Here is a 22,647-nt window from a genome sequence, read left to right as displayed (position 1 = left end):
TTATTTAGTTAAAAGTAAAAAGAGAAGTGTTAAAAAAAAAATATATATATATATATATATCTAGGCCTATAACATACATATTTATTTATAGGACTTGCAGCTGCAATTCTTTGATCGCTTGCACTGCATATTCAAAACGACATTCTCCCATGAAGCTCAGTCACAGGGGGCATTGGGGGGCTTCCGTAAACCTCTGGCTGCCATGGCAATTCATAGGCATCTCAAAACCAAATTATGAGCTATATAAGACACTTCCCCAACCCAGAGAATTTACATCACAAATTATGCCTGTAAGCCCCTTTATTACACTCCAGAATGAACATCGACCAAACCTCCTAAATAAATACGTTCCTGAGCTCCTTTTCCAGGTACCTCTGCAGGCAATGTCCCGAGACCAGTGGCAGTGTTGGAAGAGTGTCTGCAGTGGTGGCGGGGGTTATGCATTTAGCTGGGGTGTAACTATAATTGGTGCAGGGGTTACAAGCACACCCGGGTGCTGGGGACGACAGAACCACAAAAATCCCTTTGCCCCAAAAGAATGGACTATTACTATTAGAGACCTGTGATAGTTGGGGTCCATGTTGGGGATTTTGCACTGGGGCCCGCAGGCTCCAAGTTCTGCCTATAGGTATGGTGGCAGCATAGTGACTGTTGAAAGGGGAGGTTCGGCGCAGCAGTTGCAGGCACTGCATGTATTATACAGTCTACACACATTGCATGCAGAGTGCGTAAACATTGCATATACAGCATGCACACCTCCCATATACAGTGTGCAGACATCACATATACAGTGTGCACATATTATTATTATTGCGCCATTTATTCCATGGCGCTTTACATGTGAGGAGGGGTATACATAATACATACAAGTACAGTAATCTTAAACAATACAAGTCACAACTGGTCCAGGTTGAGAGAGGACCCTGCCCGCGAGGGCTCACAATCTACAAGGGATGGGTGAGGATACAGTAGGTGAGGGTAGAGCTGGTTGTGCACCGGTTTGGTGGATCGGTTACTGCAGGTTATAGGCTTGTCGGAAGAGGTAGGTCTTCAGGTTCTTTTTGAAGGTTTCCATGGTAGGCGAGAATCTGACATGTTGTGGTAGAGAGTTCCAGAGCAGAGGGGATGCGCGGGAGAAATCTTGTATGCGATTGTGGGAAGAGGAGATAAGAGGGGAGTACAGAAGATCTTGTGAGGATCGTAGTTTGCGTGCAGGTAAGTACCAGGAGATGAGGTCACAGATGTATGGAGGACTCAGGTTGTGGATGGCTTTGTATGTCATGGCCAGTGCAGGGATTGACAGAGGGGAGAGGCTGGGGTATAGCGGGGGGACAGGTGGATTAGTCGGGCAGCAGAGTTTAGAATAGATTGGAGGGGTGTGAGAGTGTTAGAGGGGAGGCCACAGAACAGGAGATTGCAGTAAAGCAGGAGATGATGAGGGCATGGACTAGGGTTTTTGCAGATTCTTGGTTGAGAAATGTACGGATCCGTGAAATATTTTTGAGTTGAAATCGTCAGGAAGTGGAAAGGGCTTGGATATGTGGTTTGAAAGAGAGATCAGTGTCAAGGATAACCCCAAGGCATATACAGTGTGCACACATCCAATATACAGTGTACACACATCCCATATACAGGGTGCACACATCTCATACACGCATCCCATATACAGTGTGCACGCATCCCATATACAGTGTACACGCATCTCATATACAGTGTACACGCATCCCATATACAGTGTACACACATCCCATATACTGTGTACACGCATCTCATATACAGTGTGCACGCATCCCATATACAGTGTGCACACATCCCATATACAGTGTACACACATCTCATATACAGTGTACACGCATCCCATATACAGTGTGCACGCATCCCATATACAGTGTACACACATCTCATATACAGTGTACACACATCCCATATACAGTGTGCACGCATCCCATATACAGTGTACACACATCTCATATACAGTGTGCACACATCCCATATACAGTGTACACGCATCCCATATACAGTGTGCACGCATCCCATATACAGTGTACACGCATGTCATATACAGTGTACACGCATCCCATATACAGTGTGCACGCATCTCATATACAGTGTACACGCATCTCATATACAGTGTACACGCATCCCATATACAGTGTACACGCATCTCATATACAGTGTGCACGCATCCCATATACAGTGTGCACGCATCCCATATACAGTGTGCACGCATCCCATATACAGTGTGCACGCATCCCATATACAGTGTGCACGCATCCCATATACAGTGTACACGCATCCCATATACAGTGTACACGCATCTCATATACAGTGTACACGCATCCCATATACAGTGTACACGCATCTCATATACAGTGTACACGCATCTCATATACAGTGTGCACGCATCCCATATACAGTGTGCACGCATCTCATATACAGTGTGCACGCATCCCATATACAGTGTACACGCATCCCATATACAGTGTACACGCATCCCATATACAGTGTGCACGCATCCCATATACAGTGTACACGCATCCCATATACAGTGTACACGCATCCCATATACAGTGTACACGCATCCCATATACAGTGTACACGCATCTCATATACAGTGTACACGCATCTCATATACAGTGTGCACGCATCCCATATACAGTGTGCACGCATCCCATATACAGTGTACACGCATCCCATATACAGTGTGCACGCATCCCATATACAGTGTGCACGCATCCCATATACAGTGTACACGCATCCCATATACAGTGTGCACGCATCCCATATACAGTGTACACGCATCCCATATACAGTGTACACGCATCCCATATACAGTGTACACGCATCCCATATACAGTGTGCACGCATCCCATATACAGTGTGCACGCATCCCATATACAGTGTGCACGCATCCCATATACAGTGTGCACGCATCCCATATACAGTGTACACGCATCCCATATACAGTGTGCACGCATCCCATATACAGTGTACACGCATCCCATATACAGTGTACACGCATCTCATATACAGTGTACACGCATCTCATATACAGTGTGCACGCATCCCATATACAGTGTGCACGCATCCCATATACAGTGTGCACGCATCCAATATACAGTGTACACACATCCCATATACAGGGTGCACACATCTCATACACGCATCCCATATACAGTGTGCACGCATCCCATATACAGTGTACACGCATCTCATATACAGTGTACACGCATCCCATATACAGTGTACACACATCCCATATACTGTGTACACGCATCTCATATACAGTGTGCACGCATCCCATATACAGTGTGCACACATCCCATATACAGTGTACACACATCTCATATACAGTGTACACGCATCCCATATACAGTGTGCACGCATCCCATATACAGTGTACACACATCTCATATACAGTGTACACACATCCCATATACAGTGTGCACGCATCCCATATACAGTGTACACACATCTCATATACAGTGTGCACACATCCCATATACAGTGTACACGCATCCCATATACAGTGTGCACGCATCCCATATACAGTGTACACGCATGTCATATACAGTGTACACGCATCCCATATACAGTGTGCACGCATCTCATATACAGTGTACACGCATCTCATATACAGTGTACACGCATCCCATATACAGTGTACACGCATCTCATATACAGTGTGCACGCATCCCATATACAGTGTGCACGCATCCCATATACAGTGTGCACGCATCCCATATACAGTGTGCACGCATCCCATATACAGTGTGCACGCATCCCATATACAGTGTACACGCATCCCATATACAGTGTACACGCATCTCATATACAGTGTACACGCATCCCATATACAGTGTACACGCATCTCATATACAGTGTACACGCATCTCATATACAGTGTGCACGCATCCCATATACAGTGTGCACGCATCTCATATACAGTGTGCACGCATCCCATATACAGTGTACACGCATCCCATATACAGTGTACACGCATCCCATATACAGTGTGCACGCATCCCATATACAGTGTACACGCATCCCATATACAGTGTACACGCATCCCATATACAGTGTGCACGCATCCCATATACAGTGTACACGCATCCCATATACAGTGTACACGCATCTCATATACAGTGTACACGCATCTCATATACAGTGTGCACGCATCCCATATACAGTGTGCACGCATCCCATATACAGTGTACACGCATCCCATATACAGTGTGCACGCATCCCATATACAGTGTGCACGCATCCCATATACAGTGTACACGCATCCCATATACAGTGTGCACGCATCCCATATACAGTGTACACGCATCCCATATACAGTGTACACGCATCCCATATACAGTGTACACGCATCCCATATACAGTGTACACGCATCCCATATACAGTGTGCACGCATCCCATATACAGTGTGCACGCATCCCATATACAGTGTGCACGCATCCCATATACAGTGTACACGCATCCCATATACAGTGTGCACGCATCCCATATACAGTGTACACGCATCCCATATACAGTGTACACGCATCTCATATACAGTGTACACGCATCTCATATACAGTGTGCACGCATCCCATATACAGTGTGCACGCATCCCATATACAGTGTACACGCATCCCATATACAGTGTGCACGCATCCCATATACAGTGTGCACGCATCCCATATACAGTGTACACGCATCCCATATACAGTGTGCACGCATCCCATATACAGTGTACACGCATCCCATATACAGTGTACACGCATCCCATATACAGTGTACACGCATCCCATATACAGTGTGCACGCATCCCATATACAGTGTGCACGCATCCCATATACAGTGTGCACGCATCCCATATACAGTGTACACGCATCTCATATACAGTGTGCACGCATCTCATATACAGTGTACACGCATCCCATATACAGTGTGCACGCATCTCATATACAGTGTACACGCATCCCATATACAGTGTGCACGCATCCCATATACAGTGTGCACGCATCCCATATACAGTGTGCACGCATCCCATATACAGTGTGCACGCATCCCATATACAGTGTGCACGCATCCCATATACAGTGTACACGCATCCCATATACAGTGTACACGCATCCCATATACAGTGTACACGCATCCCATATACAGTGTGCACGCATCCCATATACAGTGTACACGCATCCCATATACAGTGTACACGCATCCCATATACAGTGTGCACGCATCCCATATACAGTGTGCACGCATCCCATATACAGTGTGCACGCATCCCATATACAGTGTGCACGCATCCCATATACAGTGTGCACGCATCCCATATACAGTGTGCACGCATCCCATATACAGTGTGCACGCATCTCATATACAGTGTGCACGCATCCCATATACAGTGTGCACGCATCTCATATACAGTGTACACGCATCTCATATACAGTGTACACGCATCCCATATACAGTGTACACGCATCTCATATACAGTGTGCACGCATCCCATATACAGTGTGCACGCATCCCATATACAGTGTGCACGCATCCCATATACAGTGTGCACGCATCCCATATACAGTGTGCACGCATCCCATATACAGTGTACACGCATCCCATATACAGTGTACACGCATCTCATATACAGTGTACACGCATCCCATATACAGTGTACACGCATCTCATATACAGTGTACACGCATCTCATATACAGTGTGCACGCATCCCATATACAGTGTGCACGCATCTCATATACAGTGTGCACGCATCCCATATACAGTGTACACGCATCCCATATACAGTGTACACGCATCCCATATACAGTGTGCACGCATCCCATATACAGTGTACACGCATCCCATATACAGTGTACACGCATCCCATATACAGTGTGCACGCATCCCATATACAGTGTACACGCATCCCATATACAGTGTACACGCATCTCATATACAGTGTACACGCATCTCATATACAGTGTGCACGCATCCCATATACAGTGTGCACGCATCCCATATACAGTGTGCACGCATCCCATATACAGTGTGCACGCATCCCATATACAGTGTGCACGCATCCCATATACAGTGTACACGCATCCCATATACAGTGTGCACGCATCCCATATACAGTGTACACGCATCCCATATACAGTGTACACGCATCCCATATACAGTGTACACGCATCCCATATACAGTGTACACGCATCCCATATACAGTGTGCACGCATCCCATATACAGTGTGCACGCATCCCATATACAGTGTGCACGCATCCCATATACAGTGTGCACGCATCCCATATACAGTGTGCACGCATCCCATATACAGTGTACACGCATCCCATATACAGTGTACACGCATCTCATATACAGTGTACACGCATCTCATATACAGTGTGCACGCATCCCATATACAGTGTGCACGCATCCCATATACAGTGTACACGCATCCCATATACAGTGTGCACGCATCCCATATACAGTGTACACGCATCCCATATACAGTGTACACGCATCCCATATACAGTGTGCACGCATCCCATATACAGTGTGCACGCATCCCATATACAGTGTGCACGCATCCCATATACAGTGTACACGCATCTCATATACAGTGTGCACGCATCTCATATACAGTGTACACGCATCCCATATACAGTGTGCACGCATCTCATATACAGTGTACACGCATCCCATATACAGTGTGCACGCATCCCATATACAGTGTGCACGCATCCCATATACAGTGTGCACGCATCCCATATACAGTGTACACGCATCCCATATACAGTGTACACGCATCCCATATACAGTGTACACGCATCCCATATACAGTGTACACGCATCCCATATACAGTGTGCACGCATCCCATATACAGTGTGCACGCATCCCATATACAGTGTGCACGCATCCCATATACAGTGTGCACGCATCCCATATACAGTGTGCACGCATCCCATATACAGTGTGCACGCATCTCATATACAGTGTGCACGCATCTCATATACAGTGTGCACGCATCCCATATACAGTGTGCACGCATCTCATATACAGTGTACACGCATCCCATATACAGTGTGCACGCATCCCATATACAGTGTGCACGCATCCCATATACAGTGTGCACGCATCCCATATACAGTGTACACGCATCCCATATACAGTGTACACGCATCTCATATACAGTGTACACGCATCTCATATACAGTGTGCACGCATCCCATATACAGTGTGCACGCATCCCATATACAGTGTACACGCATCCCATATACAGTGTGCACGCATCCCATATACAGTGTGCACGCATCCCATATACAGTGTACACGCATCCCATATACAGTGTGCACGCATCCCATATACAGTGTGCACGCATCCCATATACAGTGTGCACGCATCCCATATACAGTGTACACGCATCCCATATACAGTGTACACGCATCCCATATACAGTGTGCACGCATCCCATATACAGTGTGCACGCATCCCATATACAGTGTGCACGCATCCCATATACAGTGTACACGCATCTCATATACAGTGTGCACGCATCTCATATACAGTGTACACGCATCCCATATACAGTGTGCACGCATCTCATATACAGTGTACACGCATCCCATATACAGTGTGCACGCATCCCATATACAGTGTACACGCATCCCATATACAGTGTGCACGCATCCCATATACAGTGTGCACGCATCCCATATACAGTGTACACGCATCCCATATACAGTGTGCACGCATCCCATATACAGTGTGCACGCATCCCATATACAGTGTACACGCATCCCATATACAGTGTGCACGCATCCCATATACAGTGTACACGCATCCCATATACAGTGTACACGCATCCCATATACAGTGTACACGCATCCCATATACAGTGTACACGCATCCCATATACAGTGTGCACGCATCCCATATACAGTGTGCACGCATCCCATATACAGTGTACACGCATCCCATATACAGTGTGCACACATCTCATATACAGTGAACACACATCCCATATACAGTGTACACGCATCTCATATACAGTGTGCACACATCTCATATACAGTGTACACGCATCCCATATACAGTGTGCACACATCTCATATACAGTGTGCACACATCCCATATACAGTGTGCACGCATCCCATATACAGTGTACACACATCCCATATACAGTGTACACACATCCCATATACAGTGTGCACACATCCCATATACAGTGTGTATGTAGAGCAGCTCCTCCCGCACAGCTCCGGTCACTGCTGAGCCGCCTCCATCCGGTGCACATCACTTCCCCCTGGACGCTTCTCCCGCTCCCCGCTGTCATGTTGCCTTCTTATAACAGCCGCTGTTCGGTGCTGTGTGCCAGTGTCCTCCTCCTGGCTGTAAGCACCGCGCTGGTATCTGCTGGTGAAGGACTTGGCAGAGGTAACGTCACTGGTGGACTATGTGCTGCGGGTCCGGGGGCTGTGTGGTGCCCTGTGGGGGTCCGGGGGCTGTGTGGTGCCCTGTGGGGGTCCGGGGGCTGTGTGGTGCGCTGCACATGATCTGTTGGTAGTGTGTTGCCCTAGGGCGTGATTTGGTAGCTCTACGGTGACCACTCCAGTGTCTGGTGGCACTATGGTGCCCTGCGCAGGGTCTGGTCATTGTGTGGTGCCCTGTGCATGGTCTGGTGGTAGTGTGGTGCCCTGCGTGGGGTCTGGTGGTACTATGGTGCGTTGTGCGGGGCCTGGTGGTACTATGGTGCGTTGTGCATGGTTTGGTAGATCTATAGTGCACTGTTCATAGTCTGGTGGTAGTGTGGTGCCCTGTGCGGGGTCTGGTGGTAGTGTGGTGCCCTGTGCGGGGTCTGGTGGTAGTGTGGTGCCCTGTGCGGGGTCTGGTGGTAGTGTGGTGCCCTGTGCGGGGTCTGGTGGTAGTGTGGTGCCCTGTGCGGGGTCTGGTGGTAGTGTGGTGCCCTGTGCGGGGTCTGGTGGTACTATGGTGCGTTGTGCATGGTTTGGTAGATCTATAGTGCACTGTTCATAGTCTGGTGGTAGTGTGGTGCCCTGTGCGGGGTCTGGTCATTGTGTGGTGCCCTGCGTGGGGTCTGGTGGTAGTGTGGTGCCCTGTGCGGGGTCTGGTGGTACTATGGTGCGTTGTGCATGGTTTGGTAGATCTATGGTGCCCTGTGCGGGGTCTGGTGGTAGTGTGGTGCCCTGTGCGGGGTCTGGTGGTACTATGGTGCGTTGTGCATGGTTTGGTAGATCTATAGTGCGCTGTTCATAGTCTGGTGGTAGTGTGGTGCCCTGCGTGGGGTCTGGTGGTAGTGTGGTGCCCTGTGCGGGGTCTGGTGGTACTATGGTGCGTTGTGCATGGTTTGGTAGATCTATGGTGCCCTGTGCGGGGTCTGGTGGTAGTGTGGTGCCCTGTGCGGGGTCAGGTGGTACTATGGTGCGTTGTGCATGGTTTGGTAGATCTATAGTGCACTGTTCATAGTCTGGTGGTAGTGTGGTGCCCTGTGCGTGTTCTGGTGGTAGTGTGGTGCTCTGTGCGGGGTCTGGTCATTGTGTGGTGCCCTGTGCATGGTCTGGTGGTAGTGTGGTGCCCTGCGCGGGGCCTGGTGGTACTATGGTGCGTTGTGCATGGTTTGGTAGATCTATGGTGCCCTGTGCGGGGTCTGGTGGTAGTGTGGTGCCCTGTGCGGGGTCTGGTGGTACTATGGTGCGTTGTGCATGGTTTGGTAGATCTATAGTGCGCTGTTCATAGTCTGGTGGTAGTGTGGTGCCCTGTGCGGGGTCTGGTGGTACTATGGTGCGTTGTGCATGGTTTGGTAGATCTATAGTGCGCTGTTCATAGTCTGGTGGTAGTGTGGTGCCCTGCGTGGTGTCTGGTGGTAGTGTGGTGCCCTGTGCGGGGCCTGGTGGTACTATGGTGCGTTGTGCATGGTTTGGAAGATCTATAGTGCGCTGTTCATAGTCTGGTGGTAGTGTGGTGCCCTGCGTGGTTTGGTAGCTCTATGGTGACCTCTGCAGTGTCTGATGACACTATGGTGGCATACCTGACCTGTTGTGCAGTGAGTGGCCAATGTGACCACACACATTGGAGACCCTTTTGACTGACGTGAGCCTGGATATTATTGGGTGTGGGCCACTGGAGGGATAGCCAGTTGTCCTGGGTGCTGACTGTCATCGACTATGGCTGCCCAGAGTCAGGCATCCTTCGTGTCACTCGCTGGAGCTGGGAACAGCACTGTATCCTTTTCGGCGCTGCAGCAGACCATGTATCCTAGTTTGGCATCCTGCCATCCAGGATACAAGGCTTGATAACACCTGAGGAGAAGGTTTCTGCCACTGTGTGAACAGGTGTTCTGTGAGGGCAGCGGGGATTGTTCTGTGAGGTCGGTGGTGATTGTTTGCAGCTTACAATAGGCGCTATGGTGGCATTTCTGGGGCTGAATGGATTTTGGGATTTATAAGGCCAAGTTCTCACTGTGCAGGTTTGGTGTACGTAGTTTTGATGCCGCAGAATTTCTGTTTCAATTAGCTAATTTACGTTATCTGCATTTTTTTAATTTTTTTTTTTAAGCTGCTGTTTTGTTTTGTTTTTCTGGGGAACACCAGAGGGTAGGAGTAGAGAAATCCGCAAATAAATACAAGGGGTCAGGGTGGGCTGCGTCTATGCCCGTCCATCAGGTTAATCAATACTGGCAGCATTTCTTATGCCAGAAATGTTATTCCGTTCCATATAACTTTTATTTTCTGATCAATAAAGTTGTAGGATGGAATATTTTGCACGATACGAGCTGTTCATTTTATCCTGTTGGTTCCATACACCTTTCTGATCTTTTATCCTGTTTTATAGGAAGGCCACTGGCCGGGTTCCGTAGGTGCACAATCGTGGCACTAGTTCCCCCACCAGCTGCAAGGACTATTGTCACCCAGCAATCGTGTTGTGGGGAGGGGGAAGCAATGGGCACTGGAAAGGACCCTCTTCTCACTTGTAACCTCTTAAATACTGCTGTATTGATTGACAATAACTTCTATTTTACAAGATTAACTGTTATGATCGGACCTAGTTCTGATCGCTGCAGTTAAACTCGAGTGCCGGCTGTATAATACAGCGGGCACCAGTGCTATACGGAGCTGGTGAACCTCATATACATGTCCAGTGTATGTCTCCTATGGAAATCTGCTCCTCAGTGTGTACCAGCACTGAGAACAGGTTCACCAAGAGCTGACGCCAGCGCTGATTGACAGTGCTGTGACCCTTAGCAATACATAGGAATAAGCCATATGTACCAGGTATCTTTTTAGCATTTTATTTCATGCTTTTCCTAATATTTATTTTTGCATTTTATTTTATTTTTTTTTTAGGTTTTGGAGATCATATCCATTGGAGAACTCTGGAAGATGGGAAGCAGGAGGCCGCCAGCAGGTAATGGCCATATTGATTTGTAGGAGAAATGCCTTTATATTATTATTAATCAAAGTTCACACACTGCATATTTGATTCAGGTTTTTCTGCAACTTATCTACAGCGAAATCCGTTTCTCTTCCATGCAGATGTTGCTGCACATTTGTTAGGCCATATTCCCACATGCAAGCAAAAAAGGAAGCACACTGTAGCGCCATAACATGCAAATATGAAAACTGAAAAATAAATTGCATTGCTGCATTAGAAATATGAAAAATTGAGAAAGTTTATGCATAAAATGGCCAAGTTATGTGTACCTGGAAGCCACGTTAAGGCATTTCTCGTTTTCCAGGTCCCTGTCTATGCCAATCCTCACTAAGACCGAAGTCTCCATCTGAATGGGCCTCTTCCCCTCCACAAGACATCAGTCTAAAGAGAAGATTTTTCATAGGTTCCCATTCAAATGGAGACTTCAGTCTTAGTGAGGATTGGCATAGACAGGGACCTGGAAAACGAGAAATGCCTTAACGTGGCTTCCAGGTACACACAACTTGGCCATTTTATGCGCTAAACTTTCTCAATTTTTCATATTTCTAATGCAGTAATGCAATTTATTTTTTCATTTTCATATTTGCATGTTATGGCGCTACAGTGTGCTTCCTTTTTTGCTTGAATGTATATGAGTTGGTGACTCTAGGTTAAGCACCTGTTCACACAATGTTTATGCTTGGATGTGACGGTCAGTTTTTGAATTTTGTATTCCCACATGCTGCGTTTTTTCTGCACCAAAATGCACAATCGAAATCTGTTCTGATTATTGTATTTTTGCTGCCTCCCCATAACATGCTTTTTTTTTGCTGCAGATTTGACTCTGCATTTCAATTAATGTATTTTTTTCTGCATTTAAAAACGCACTTGAGTTTTACACACGTTTTTCATGCTCCCCATGGAGGACCACAGGAAAAAGGCCGCCTAAAAAAAAAAAAGTGTCCACTCTCATAGGTCAGATTCTGACAACTGTGCTTTGCAATCCGCGATGCATGAACCAACCGCCGGTCCGCTGACTGACAGCTTCATAGACATATATGAGGCTATTGAATACAGGTCAGGAGACCCATGGCGCCAATCCATGCATCGTGGTCCGATCAGGGATGCATGAACCCGGCGTCGGCTTGAGGTTTCATAAACTCGCTTTCATTTTGCTTGAACTGTTAAATGCAGCAGAATTTTAAAAATGCAAACACAGCAGGGAAAAAAAATTAAATAATTAACACTGGGATTGAAAAATCTGCACCGCAGGTCAATTTACGTACAGAAAATATCTGCTGTGTGTTGATGAAGTCTATATGGCTGGTATGGTATTACGCAGTATATTGAAAATCCGCACTTTATTCTGAGTTGCACCATTTTATATGACCCACACCAGCTGATCTTTTCTTCATTTTTTTGCAGTGGGTTACCTATCATGCTTGTGATCCATAAAACCTGGTGTGGGGCGTGCAAAGGTAACCAACCTCAACTTGGACAATGACAGATGTGGTCGAGCAAAGGAACGTCTCACCTTTACCTATCATTGTATTTCTCGTGCAGCGCTGAAACCAAAGTTTGCCGAGTCCAAGGAGATCTCCGAACTTTCTCATAACTTCGTCATGGTGAACGTGGAGGTGAGCGCGGCAAGGGTATTAAGTGGAAGTCCAAGTATTGAAATGCTCATATGTTAGGTGATATCTGATCCGGGAACCTGTCATCAGATCGACAGGGGCAGTTTTCGCTCTTATTTAATACCTGCTCCTCCCCTGAATATGCCATTATATTATTTATTTTTTATTAATCTGCTGTTTGATATAAAGACCTTTTTTCTAATTAGAGCTAATTTTTATGGTCTTTAACAAGAGGGCATGTCTTAAGTTTACCGTGTGTGTATGTGTATATATATATATATATATATATATATATATATATATATATATATATATATATATATTGCATTACTACCCTGTGAGCCATGCCCCCTTCTAAAGACAATAATAAGCAGCATTAAATAGAAAGGCCATATTTGTGGAACCATATGGTGGATTTAGAAAAGTAAAAATATGGCATACTCAGATGAGCAGCAGGAATAAAAAAAGAGCAAAAGCTGCCCACTGTTCTGATGAGATTTCATCTTTAAAATGATTCTCCACTATAAGGCTCCCTTCACACATTCTTGTTTCCAATACATGCGGCGTCAGTCTTCACACGCACTGGAGACACGTACATGTGCACAGCCATTATAGTCTATGAGGCTGCTCAAATGTCTGTGTTTTCACACGGACCGTGTGACCTACACGTAGCTATGTCTGTTTTCTTCCAGCAGCGCGGATGACATAGTGTGACATACATTTGCGGTCCGTTTTGGCATGTACTGGAATAAAATGCAGAATAAAAATTAAAGATTTTTAGGTGTTAAAGATAGATATGAGATATATAATTAGTGCCTTGCATGTGTAGTTTACTTTATTTGTATTAATGTAATAAAACCATTTTTTTTTGTAACCAGCAAGGTAAAGCAGACAGATGAGTGCTGATATTATCAGACTGGGAAGGTCCCCGGTTATTGGGCACTTCCCAGCCTAAAAATACCAGCTCGCAGCCACCCCAGAAGTGGAGCATCACATGAGATACTCCAATTCTGGTGCTTTGCCTTCGCTCTTCCCTATGCCCTGGAGCCGTGGCAGTCGGGTTAAAGGGAATCTGTCACCGGAAATTTGCGGGCTATGTAAATGCCCTGTGTCTGGTCTGATGGGCGGTGTTTCTTCTTCTTTTCTCCACCCCATCCATGGCCGACGGGTCTCGCAGAGGGCAGCATGACCTGGCAGTGGAAAGCGAGGCTCTGTATGCTTTGTACGGAGGATTCAGTGGACTTCGATTGATTCTCTTGGACTACATTGGACCTGCAAGGGATTTTTATTTTATTTTTTAATAAAGTGGTGAACAAGGAGTGGTTATTTAAATAAAATATTTTCGAGTGTGTTTTTCTTTTGATTACTGGGTTAGTAATGGGTGTGTCTCCACTATGAAACCCAGGGCTTGATGTCAGCTGTGTTTTGGACAATTCACAGCTGACATCAACCCCAAGTCCCATTACCTCAATTGCCAATGCACCAGGGCAGTCGGGAAGCGCCAGACTTGTAGCATCTCATGTGATGTGTGACTTCTGGGGCAGCTGTGGGGTGCTATTTTTAGGATGGGAAGGACCCAATAACCAGGGACCTTTCCAGCCTGATAATATAAGCCCACAGCTGTCTGCTTTACCTTTGCTGGTTCCAAAAAATGGGAACCCCACGTCATTTTTTTCATTCATTTCATAGGTTAATAGAAGTACAGTAAGCTCCACAAGCAGCGCACTAATTAGACATCTCGCAGATATCTATCTATTCTGGTACGTCTCACACGGACGGCCAACAGAAAACCACATTGATGGTAAAAACGTACCGTCTGATTTGTATGTTTGTTGCTTTAAAGGGACACGTGAACGGGACCTATCACTAATTCAGAGTTCCAAGCACGGACTCGTCGTGCCTCTCCCAACCTGAGTGTGACAACTTCATATATTTCTATGAGGTTGTAATGGTCTGGTCAGGGTCAGGACATCGGTGGCCAGTATGTGCGTTGCAGTCCGAAATCGACAGACGCCTGAGTGAGCCTTTAGAAAATGCTTGTTTGTAAATAGAAGTAGCTATTAGCTACTTAGCTGATGCCAGATGTATCCCCAGCTGGAACCCCAGCGATCAGCTGTAATGTATGCTCAATTTCCTGGCAGCGCCTCCACTGGAGAAACAAAGCATTGCACAGCTCCTATTCAAATTAACGTGTTGTCCTTCAGGGAAAAGGATGATCTTTTGTCGTTCCTTTCCAATTACATTTCTCCCCCGGCTGCAAATTGCTATTAAAAAAATATAAAAAACAGACAAACCATGCTATACTATACTGGCCTTCCCCATGCCCACCGGCAAGTGTCCGCTGCTATCCCCGGTGTCTGGCAGTGTCAGTGAGCTCATCTGCTGTAGTACCCATGCAGAATGATCAACATAATTCGACCATTTTTCTAGGATGAAGAACAGACAGTCGTGTGACCCTAGCCTAATGGACAGTTATTACTCTTCTATGCGACTTTTTTTTCTCAGCTGATTTATGACCCTAGACCTACCAGAGAGCTGAACACTTAATGATCATAAGACAGCTACAAATTCCCATCAGAACAGAGCTCACAGACTGATTCTTAGTTAACTCATTCTGCAGTCAGCAGTAGACAATGCAACACTTAGACTATAGAGAGCAAAACTTTTAATCAAAAAATATTTTTTCCCCAAAATACATGCATTTAAATAAAAAAAAAATATATAAGCTCTGAAGTTGTCCATGTTAATCTACTAAACACATTATACTCATTTTTATTGTTTTCGCATAGGACGAGGAGGAACCAAAGGACGATGCCTTCAGCCCTGATGGTGCATACATCCCCAGAATTCTCTTCCTTGGTGAGCGTTCTGTAAGACTGATATTTCGGCGTCTTAGTCGGGTTTACAGTTTTGTCCATTTTTGATTACTTTTGACTCCATCTCGTTATTTTATCCTGTAAGTGACCCAAAGCGACCCCGCTAACATGCGAAGCCATATTATCTGTTAGATATTCCCCAGGGCTACAGATTTTCCATTTCTTATGTTTGCAGATCCCAGTGGACACATCCGTCCTGAGATCATAAACGCCAAAGGAAACCCCAGCTACAAGTATTTCTACAACACGGCAGAACAAGGTATGTGAAGACCCCAATGATTTCTTCTGCAAAGTCTTAACTTTGGGGTAAGCTGGTATTTATTAACGGGAATCTGTTCACACTTGCGCCTCCTTTATGTGATGGCACCGAAAACAATGTCAGTGACATTGAGGCAATGATACGTCGTGTGCACGGTTCTCTAGGCAAGAGTGGCCTCTAGAAGAGATTTGTATGCACACGTACTCCAACTTAGTTTTTTGGTTATTATTCAAGACTCATCTTGGCAAGCGTCTTCTCACACTTTGAGAAAGCGTCTGCTCGCGCTCCGACGGGGGCGTCTGCCCGCCCTCCGACGGGGGCGTCTGCCCGCCCTCCGACGGGGGCGTCTGCTCGCAATCCGACAAATTTTATGCTATGGGGCCATGTCCAATTTTTTTATTTTTGTGATCCTTGGACAGTGTCTGAAAACTGAGAATTTTTGTTTTCCTTCCTGGCCTCCTCGTCTGAGCGAATCAGATCAAACTCTGGTCAAACTTGATCAGTGTCATTTGCATAATTGAGCTCAATTTCTAGGATAAAAAAAAATTGCTCATCTACACCTAGCCTTAAAGTGTTTTTTAGCACTTCCCTTTTATGCCTCCTAAGGGTGCTGCCGATGTGTCTTTCGCATGGCGAGCAGGTATTGTGCATCTAGCCTGTTAATTAGAATAGGACACGTGCAGGATACCTGCCCGTACCCGTAACGCCTAATATGGAAATCAAAAGTTCTGGATAATGGATAACCCCTTTTAAAAAGAATGGTCATGACGCCAGTACATCTTTTATACTTTATATGGCTGTGAATATTTAATAATTCTCAAGCTTTTTTTTTTCTTTCTCTCCATCCAGTCGTCGAAGGTATGAAGGAAGCTCAGGAAAAACTCACTGGAAATTTTGTCAAGAAACAGATTGAAGATGAGTTATAACCGCTAGATTTCCCATCCCAAACTGTTCCTCCCTGAGTCAGTGCGCCCCCCCCCCCAGAGGTTATGGCGATATCGTTCCCACACTCTTGGGTCTGGAGTACGCACCCTCTGTTCACTCCTTTCTGTGCACTTCACTAAAAGAGATTTTTCTTCGCTTTTTTTTTTTTTTCCGATAACCATACAAATCACCTTATATTCTTCCTACGAGCTCAGAATTTGCAGTGCATCCACGGGATCGGTCATATATGTTATCTGAGAACTCGGGAGGGGTTTCTCCTGCATCCATATACTAATAACTACATTGCCAGATATTTATTGCTTATATTCTTTAACCAGGTCCGTTCCTGGTTAAATGGCACTCGGCCTATTTTTTGGCCTTTTGTTTTCTGAAGGTTTTGCAACAAGTCGGTTTCCTTTAATTAAAATATAGGGGGTATAAATTTTATTTTTTTAGAAATTTTTTTTTTTTTAGGCGGTTGTAGTTGTTGAGCGCTGCATATTTCGTGCCAAGAACTGACTTGGATCCTGTCCTGTGATGGTAGGACAGGACGATCTATTCCTTGGCTCTGAGTATATACCGTACTTCTCCTGCAAAGAGATGTAGTATAACGGTGAGCGGCGCACTAGGATTATATATTGGGGCACATATAAGAGTATGGACATTATATAGCATTCAGCCTTCCTGGCCCTACTCCTTGTTTCTTATTCCTGACTTTTTTAGCCCGCGTGCACATTGTGCAGCTTTGGTCCAGATTTTGAAAGCCAGTATTGTCTTGCTGTTTTGAGAACAAAGCCATAATACTTGGACAAATCCTTATTTTCAAGACTGTAAGTCCATAAAAAAGGGGCTACCTAAGTGATCGCCACGGGTCTGACTGCTAGGACCCCCAGAGATGCAGACAAGTGTAGAACCAGATCCCCGTCTTTTAAAAGGACCAAAGATTTTAAATGATGGCTGTTCGGGTGCATTTCGGTGATCTGCAGGGGTCTCCGCACCTGGACCACCACCAATCAAATCTTCAGACATGTCGCTGTGACCCTTCCAACCTCCCATAGACAATGAATAGAGCGGGGGCGTCCATCATGTGCAACTTAGCACCATTCGAGACTGATTTTGCGGAGCCCCTTACTCAGGATCTCTGGCAGGGTGGATTGATTTAAATCACGCCGATTTAAATCATGATTTAAATCACGATTTAAATCAAAAGATTTTTTTCTATTTAAATCGGATCGATTTAAATCATGATTTTAATCATGATTTAAATCACTGATTTAAATCAAAAGGTTTTTTTTTAATATAAATCACGATTAAAATGAGAAGTGAGAGCAGTGTGCATGTGCGCCCATAGTTACACGGACGAAACTAGGGGCAACGATCTAACGCCAGGGTGAGGGGGGGACCCCAAAGTAAGTAAAAATCTTTTTTGTTTTACTATATGGCAATAGGTAGGTGTTTAAAAGCAGCATGTCTTAATTGTATAAACTATTAATAGCCTCCACATTTTGTTCATACTGCCCCTTTAATTCCACACTTCTAGCTTGGTTTCAGTTTTGGTTTAGTTTCTTTTTCCCTGCATTCAGTTGACATGCCCAAACTTGTTGGATAGTCAGCAGTACTTGGCTCAGGCTGTAGTAACATCAGCAGTGCTTGGCTCAGGCTGTAGTAACAATCAAACTTCATAAGTGATCTGTGTGAGCCATGGCAGCAGGTCGTAAGAGAGACCCTATTTGGGTTCATTTTGTTGAGATGCCAGCAGCAGATCTTGGAAAGAAAGGTGCAAGAGCAAAGTGCAAATACTGTCAAAAGGATATCCAAGGACTTGTTTGCCGTTTGAAATCACATTATGAAAACTGCAACCAGAAGGGAAATGAAGATGTTGATAGTGATACAACTAATGTCAATGAACCCCCACAGCTTCTTATGCACCAGGAGCCTAGTACTAGTGGTAAGTCTGGCAATTAATTTACAACCTATTTTTTTAACAGACATTTTACTGGGATGGTTAAAGTCTATGAAAAGAAAAATTTCTAGCACTGGTAGTTCTGGAGTATAGAATTTAAATTTATGTTAAGGCAATATTTCACAGAAAATTAACGCTAAAGGACATGTGCACCTTTATTTTTTTAAGGTGCACATGTCCTCCCCCCGCAGCGCTCTTACCTCCGATCCCCGCAGCGCTGAGATCCGTGGCTTCGTTTTGACCGTCCGCCTCCCTTCCTCCGGTTGCGGCCTACTCGCAGTGATCCAGCGGCGTGACGTCAGCGGGCCGCACGCTCCATTGAAATGAATGGAGGCGCACTCGCGGACGGGCAGAACGAAGCCACGGATCCCCGCAGCGCTGACATCGGAGGTAAGAGAGCTGCGGGGGGAGGACATGTGCACACTGTGACTGGCTGCACCTTAAAAAATAAAGGTGCACATGTCCTTTAAGTAAAAATAAAGTGTGTATACGCTTATTTTTTTTTTATTGTAGGCTGCAATTCACTTTTGAAGTCTGCCAAATTGACCATTTTAAAAAAAAAACATTTTTAAAACTTTTGTGACATAATTTTTTTCAGTTGCTGAGGCTCTGATATTAGTTACCAGTATTACAGCAACCTCACCGGAAAACTTGAGTAGCATAACTTTTGAGACAGCCCTTATAGGACGAGGACCATTACATTGTTCAAAAAGTTTGTTTCAATATTTTCGTTATATTTCTTCAAATACGCAATCGATTTATATTTTTAATTTCTGTGCTTTCAGGGTCAAATATGGCTTGTGCTGCACGTGACAATCAATATCTGGGTACAACTTCAACAAAGCAGCCCAAAAAAAAACTTTGCGTGCAAAGTGTAGAAAAATTCATCTTAAAGACTACGACGAGCCAGAAAGAACATTTTGATGAATTAATTGCTAAATTCATATTTGCAACCAATTCTTCTTTCCGACTAGTTGAGCACCCATTGTTTGTACAAATGATCGAAGGAATTAGACCAGGCTACAAACCACCAAGTAGATTTGATATCTCAGGAAAACATCTTCAGGCTGTATACGACATAGAAAGAGCGGCTTGTACAAAATATTTGAAAGACAAGGTTGTTAACATGAGCTTGGATGGTTGGAGCAACATCCACAACGACCCCATAATTTGCACTTGTGTCACAACAGAAGATGGTGAAACTTACCTTACAGACACAATCGACACATCTGGAAATTCACATACTGCTGAATATTTACTTGAAATTGCTAAGAACTCAATTCACCAATGCCAAGAACAGTTTGGATGTAAAGTAAGGAGCTTAGTTACTGATAACGCAAGCAATGTGGCAAAAATGCGAGCGGAACTGGCACAGGATGACACAAATGTCATTACATACGGTTGTTCTGCCCATTTGTTGCATCTTTTGGCAAAAGACCTGCATATTTTGGGTGTCAAGGAACATGTTGTAGAAATTGTTAAATATTTCCGCAATAATCATTTTGCACATGCAACCTACAAGGAAATGGGAGGACTGAAGTTGGTTCTACCACAAGATGTTAGATGGAATACCTTGGCTGACTGCTTGGAACTGTTTATTAACAACTGGTCAAAATTACTGTCCATTTGCGAAACACATCGGGATAAAATTGATGCTAATATACGAAGCAAAGTATTAAATCTTGGTGTGAAGAGAAATGCCGAGGACCTTTTGGAAAGGTTAAAGCCAATATCGATTGCGTTGGATAAAATGCAGAAAGATACTGCAACCATAGCTGATGCCACAGAAGTTTGGAAAGATTTAGAAGGTTCTCTAGATCTCTTGAACCTCTCAAACAATGTAAAGGTTGCAATACAGCACCGCAAGGACCAAGCATTAAAAGAAGAACACTATTTAGCCAATATCTTGCATCCCATCTACAGAGGGAAAAAATTATCTGAGGCGGAAATCAACTCTGCAATGGAGTGGCTCGCCAATACTAACCATGACATTGTGGCAACTGTGCTGAAATTGAAGTGTGAATCTGCACCATTTCAAAAATACATGTTTGCAGATAACGTCGTTAATGAACTAAAACCACTGGACTGGTGGAAGTCGCAATCACTTGTTCTTCCAGCAAAGATAATAAATCTAGCTACTCAGCTACTGACTGCATCGGCTTCATCCGCAGGAGGAGTAGAGAGATTGTTTTCTTCATTTGGTTTTGTGCACACAACAGTCTGAAACCGCTTAGGAACTGCTAAAGCAGGACAACTGGTTTTCCTATTAAAAGTCCTAAATAAACAGTAGGCTTAAAGGACTGATGTATTCACTGAAGATGTTTGCTTACTTCAAACGTTAGAGATAGGCTATTGTTAAAAAGTACTTACTCTCTGTAGTTCAATTCTGAGTGTTTAATAGTGCAAATAAAAATTATTAGGTTTCATAATCAACTGTTTTAATATTTTTATTTGTGTAAAACAATTAGATTTGCAAAAAGACAAAGTTTTGCTTGTGTACAACTTGATTAAAAAATCTGATTTAAATCAAATGATTTAAATCAAAAAAATCTGATTTAAATCAAAAAAATCTGATTTTTTTGATTTTTTTAAAAAAATCAAGATTTTTATCCACCCTGATCTCTGGGCGTCCTGGCAATCGGACCTCCAGCGATTAGTAAGTCATCCCCCTATCCTATCGACAGGCATTCTTACTATAATGGCCATTACCCTTTTAATAATTAGGAAGTTTAAAAAAGCAAATCCCGACCAAAAGTACCTGTATAACTTTACTACCTGCGCTTCCGGAGGCCGGATCTAAAATCTTGGGTGGGCTTGTGAAAGACCTCTGCTTTTTCACAGTGACATGTCAGACATTTTGATCAGTGGTGGTCCTGTTTCTGAGACCCACTGACATTAAGGAGCAAAAGTGAGTAGTTGAGCGTTGTGCCCCTGTGGCTTGTTAGCTGATAGTTTTGTTTCCCTTCATCTAAAAAATGTCCGGGAGCCTTAACTCGATAAAAGTGCGGGTATGTTTAATTAGACAATAAAAGAAAATGAAGACTTGCAGTACTCTTCCTTCTCCTTTAGGTGGCACTGTGAGCATTGCAAAAAAAAAAAATTCAAAAGTAAAATGCAACTTCCAAAGTTGCAATTAACACATAATTTGGGAGTAACTTTGAAAACTTTTTTTTTTTTACTGTCCTTGTACACCTTATGACGTAGATGCAGTTTTTTTTCTCACAAATTACAAGCTAAATTTAAAGAAGTGCATTGTGGGAAGTCGCTTAACAGGCACAAACTGGGTGTTTATAATGATAGAAGATAAGCAGCGGTGTTATACATGGTTAAAAAAAAAATGTCTGCTCGCTCCCTGCTCTACAGGGTTGGGTGTGATCTTGCATCTGGACTTCCTTGAACTGCATGGGACTTATCTGTAATTCCACACATGACCAGCGGAAACTGTGGCGCTGTTTTCAGATGCAGATATAAAATATATACTGTATATAATATGATTTTTTTTTTTTTTTTGTTCTGTCTCTAATCCTGTACAACCCCCTTTTAAAGAGCGGACCAATTTCAGGAATTACACTG

General features: G+C 44.5%; 1 protein-coding gene across 1 annotated transcript; it reads left to right on the top strand.

Moving 5' to 3' along the window:
- The first annotated feature begins 8,254 nt into the window (after window positions 1-8,254).
- Window positions 8,255-17,818, top strand: TXNDC12 (thioredoxin domain containing 12). The gene is made up of 7 exons (XM_073563737.1): window positions 8,255-8,424; window positions 11,352-11,412; window positions 12,844-12,896; window positions 12,982-13,055; window positions 15,842-15,911; window positions 16,104-16,187; window positions 17,037-17,818. The coding sequence occupies exons 1-7, from the start codon at window positions 8,322-8,324 to the stop codon at window positions 17,111-17,113; spliced, it is 522 nt and encodes a 173-aa protein (XP_073419838.1). The 5' UTR covers window positions 8,255-8,321; the 3' UTR covers window positions 17,114-17,818.
- The last annotated feature ends 4,829 nt before the right edge of the window (window positions 17,819-22,647 follow it).

This window comes from Dendrobates tinctorius, unplaced genomic scaffold (genome assembly GCF_039654945.1).
Source record: "Dendrobates tinctorius isolate UK_male_01 unplaced genomic scaffold, ASM3965494v1 ptg000396l, whole genome shotgun sequence".
Classification (NCBI taxonomy): Eukaryota; Metazoa; Chordata; class Amphibia; order Anura; family Dendrobatidae; genus Dendrobates; species Dendrobates tinctorius.
The sequence above is the reverse complement of the archived record's forward strand: the minus strand, read 5'-3'. Positions and strand labels throughout refer to the sequence as shown.

Coding starts and splice junctions, on each gene's coding strand:
- TXNDC12 (XM_073563737.1), top strand. CDS start 8,322: ATGTTGCCTTCTTATAACAGCCGCTGTTCGGTGCTGTGTGCCAGTGTC. Junction 11,413..12,843: donor AAGCAGGAGGCCGCCAGCAG/GTAATGGCCATA, acceptor ATTTTTTTGCAG/TGGGTTACCTATCATGCTTG. Junction 16,188..17,036: donor CTACAACACGGCAGAACAAG/GTATGTGAAGAC, acceptor CTCTCCATCCAG/TCGTCGAAGGTATGAAGGAA.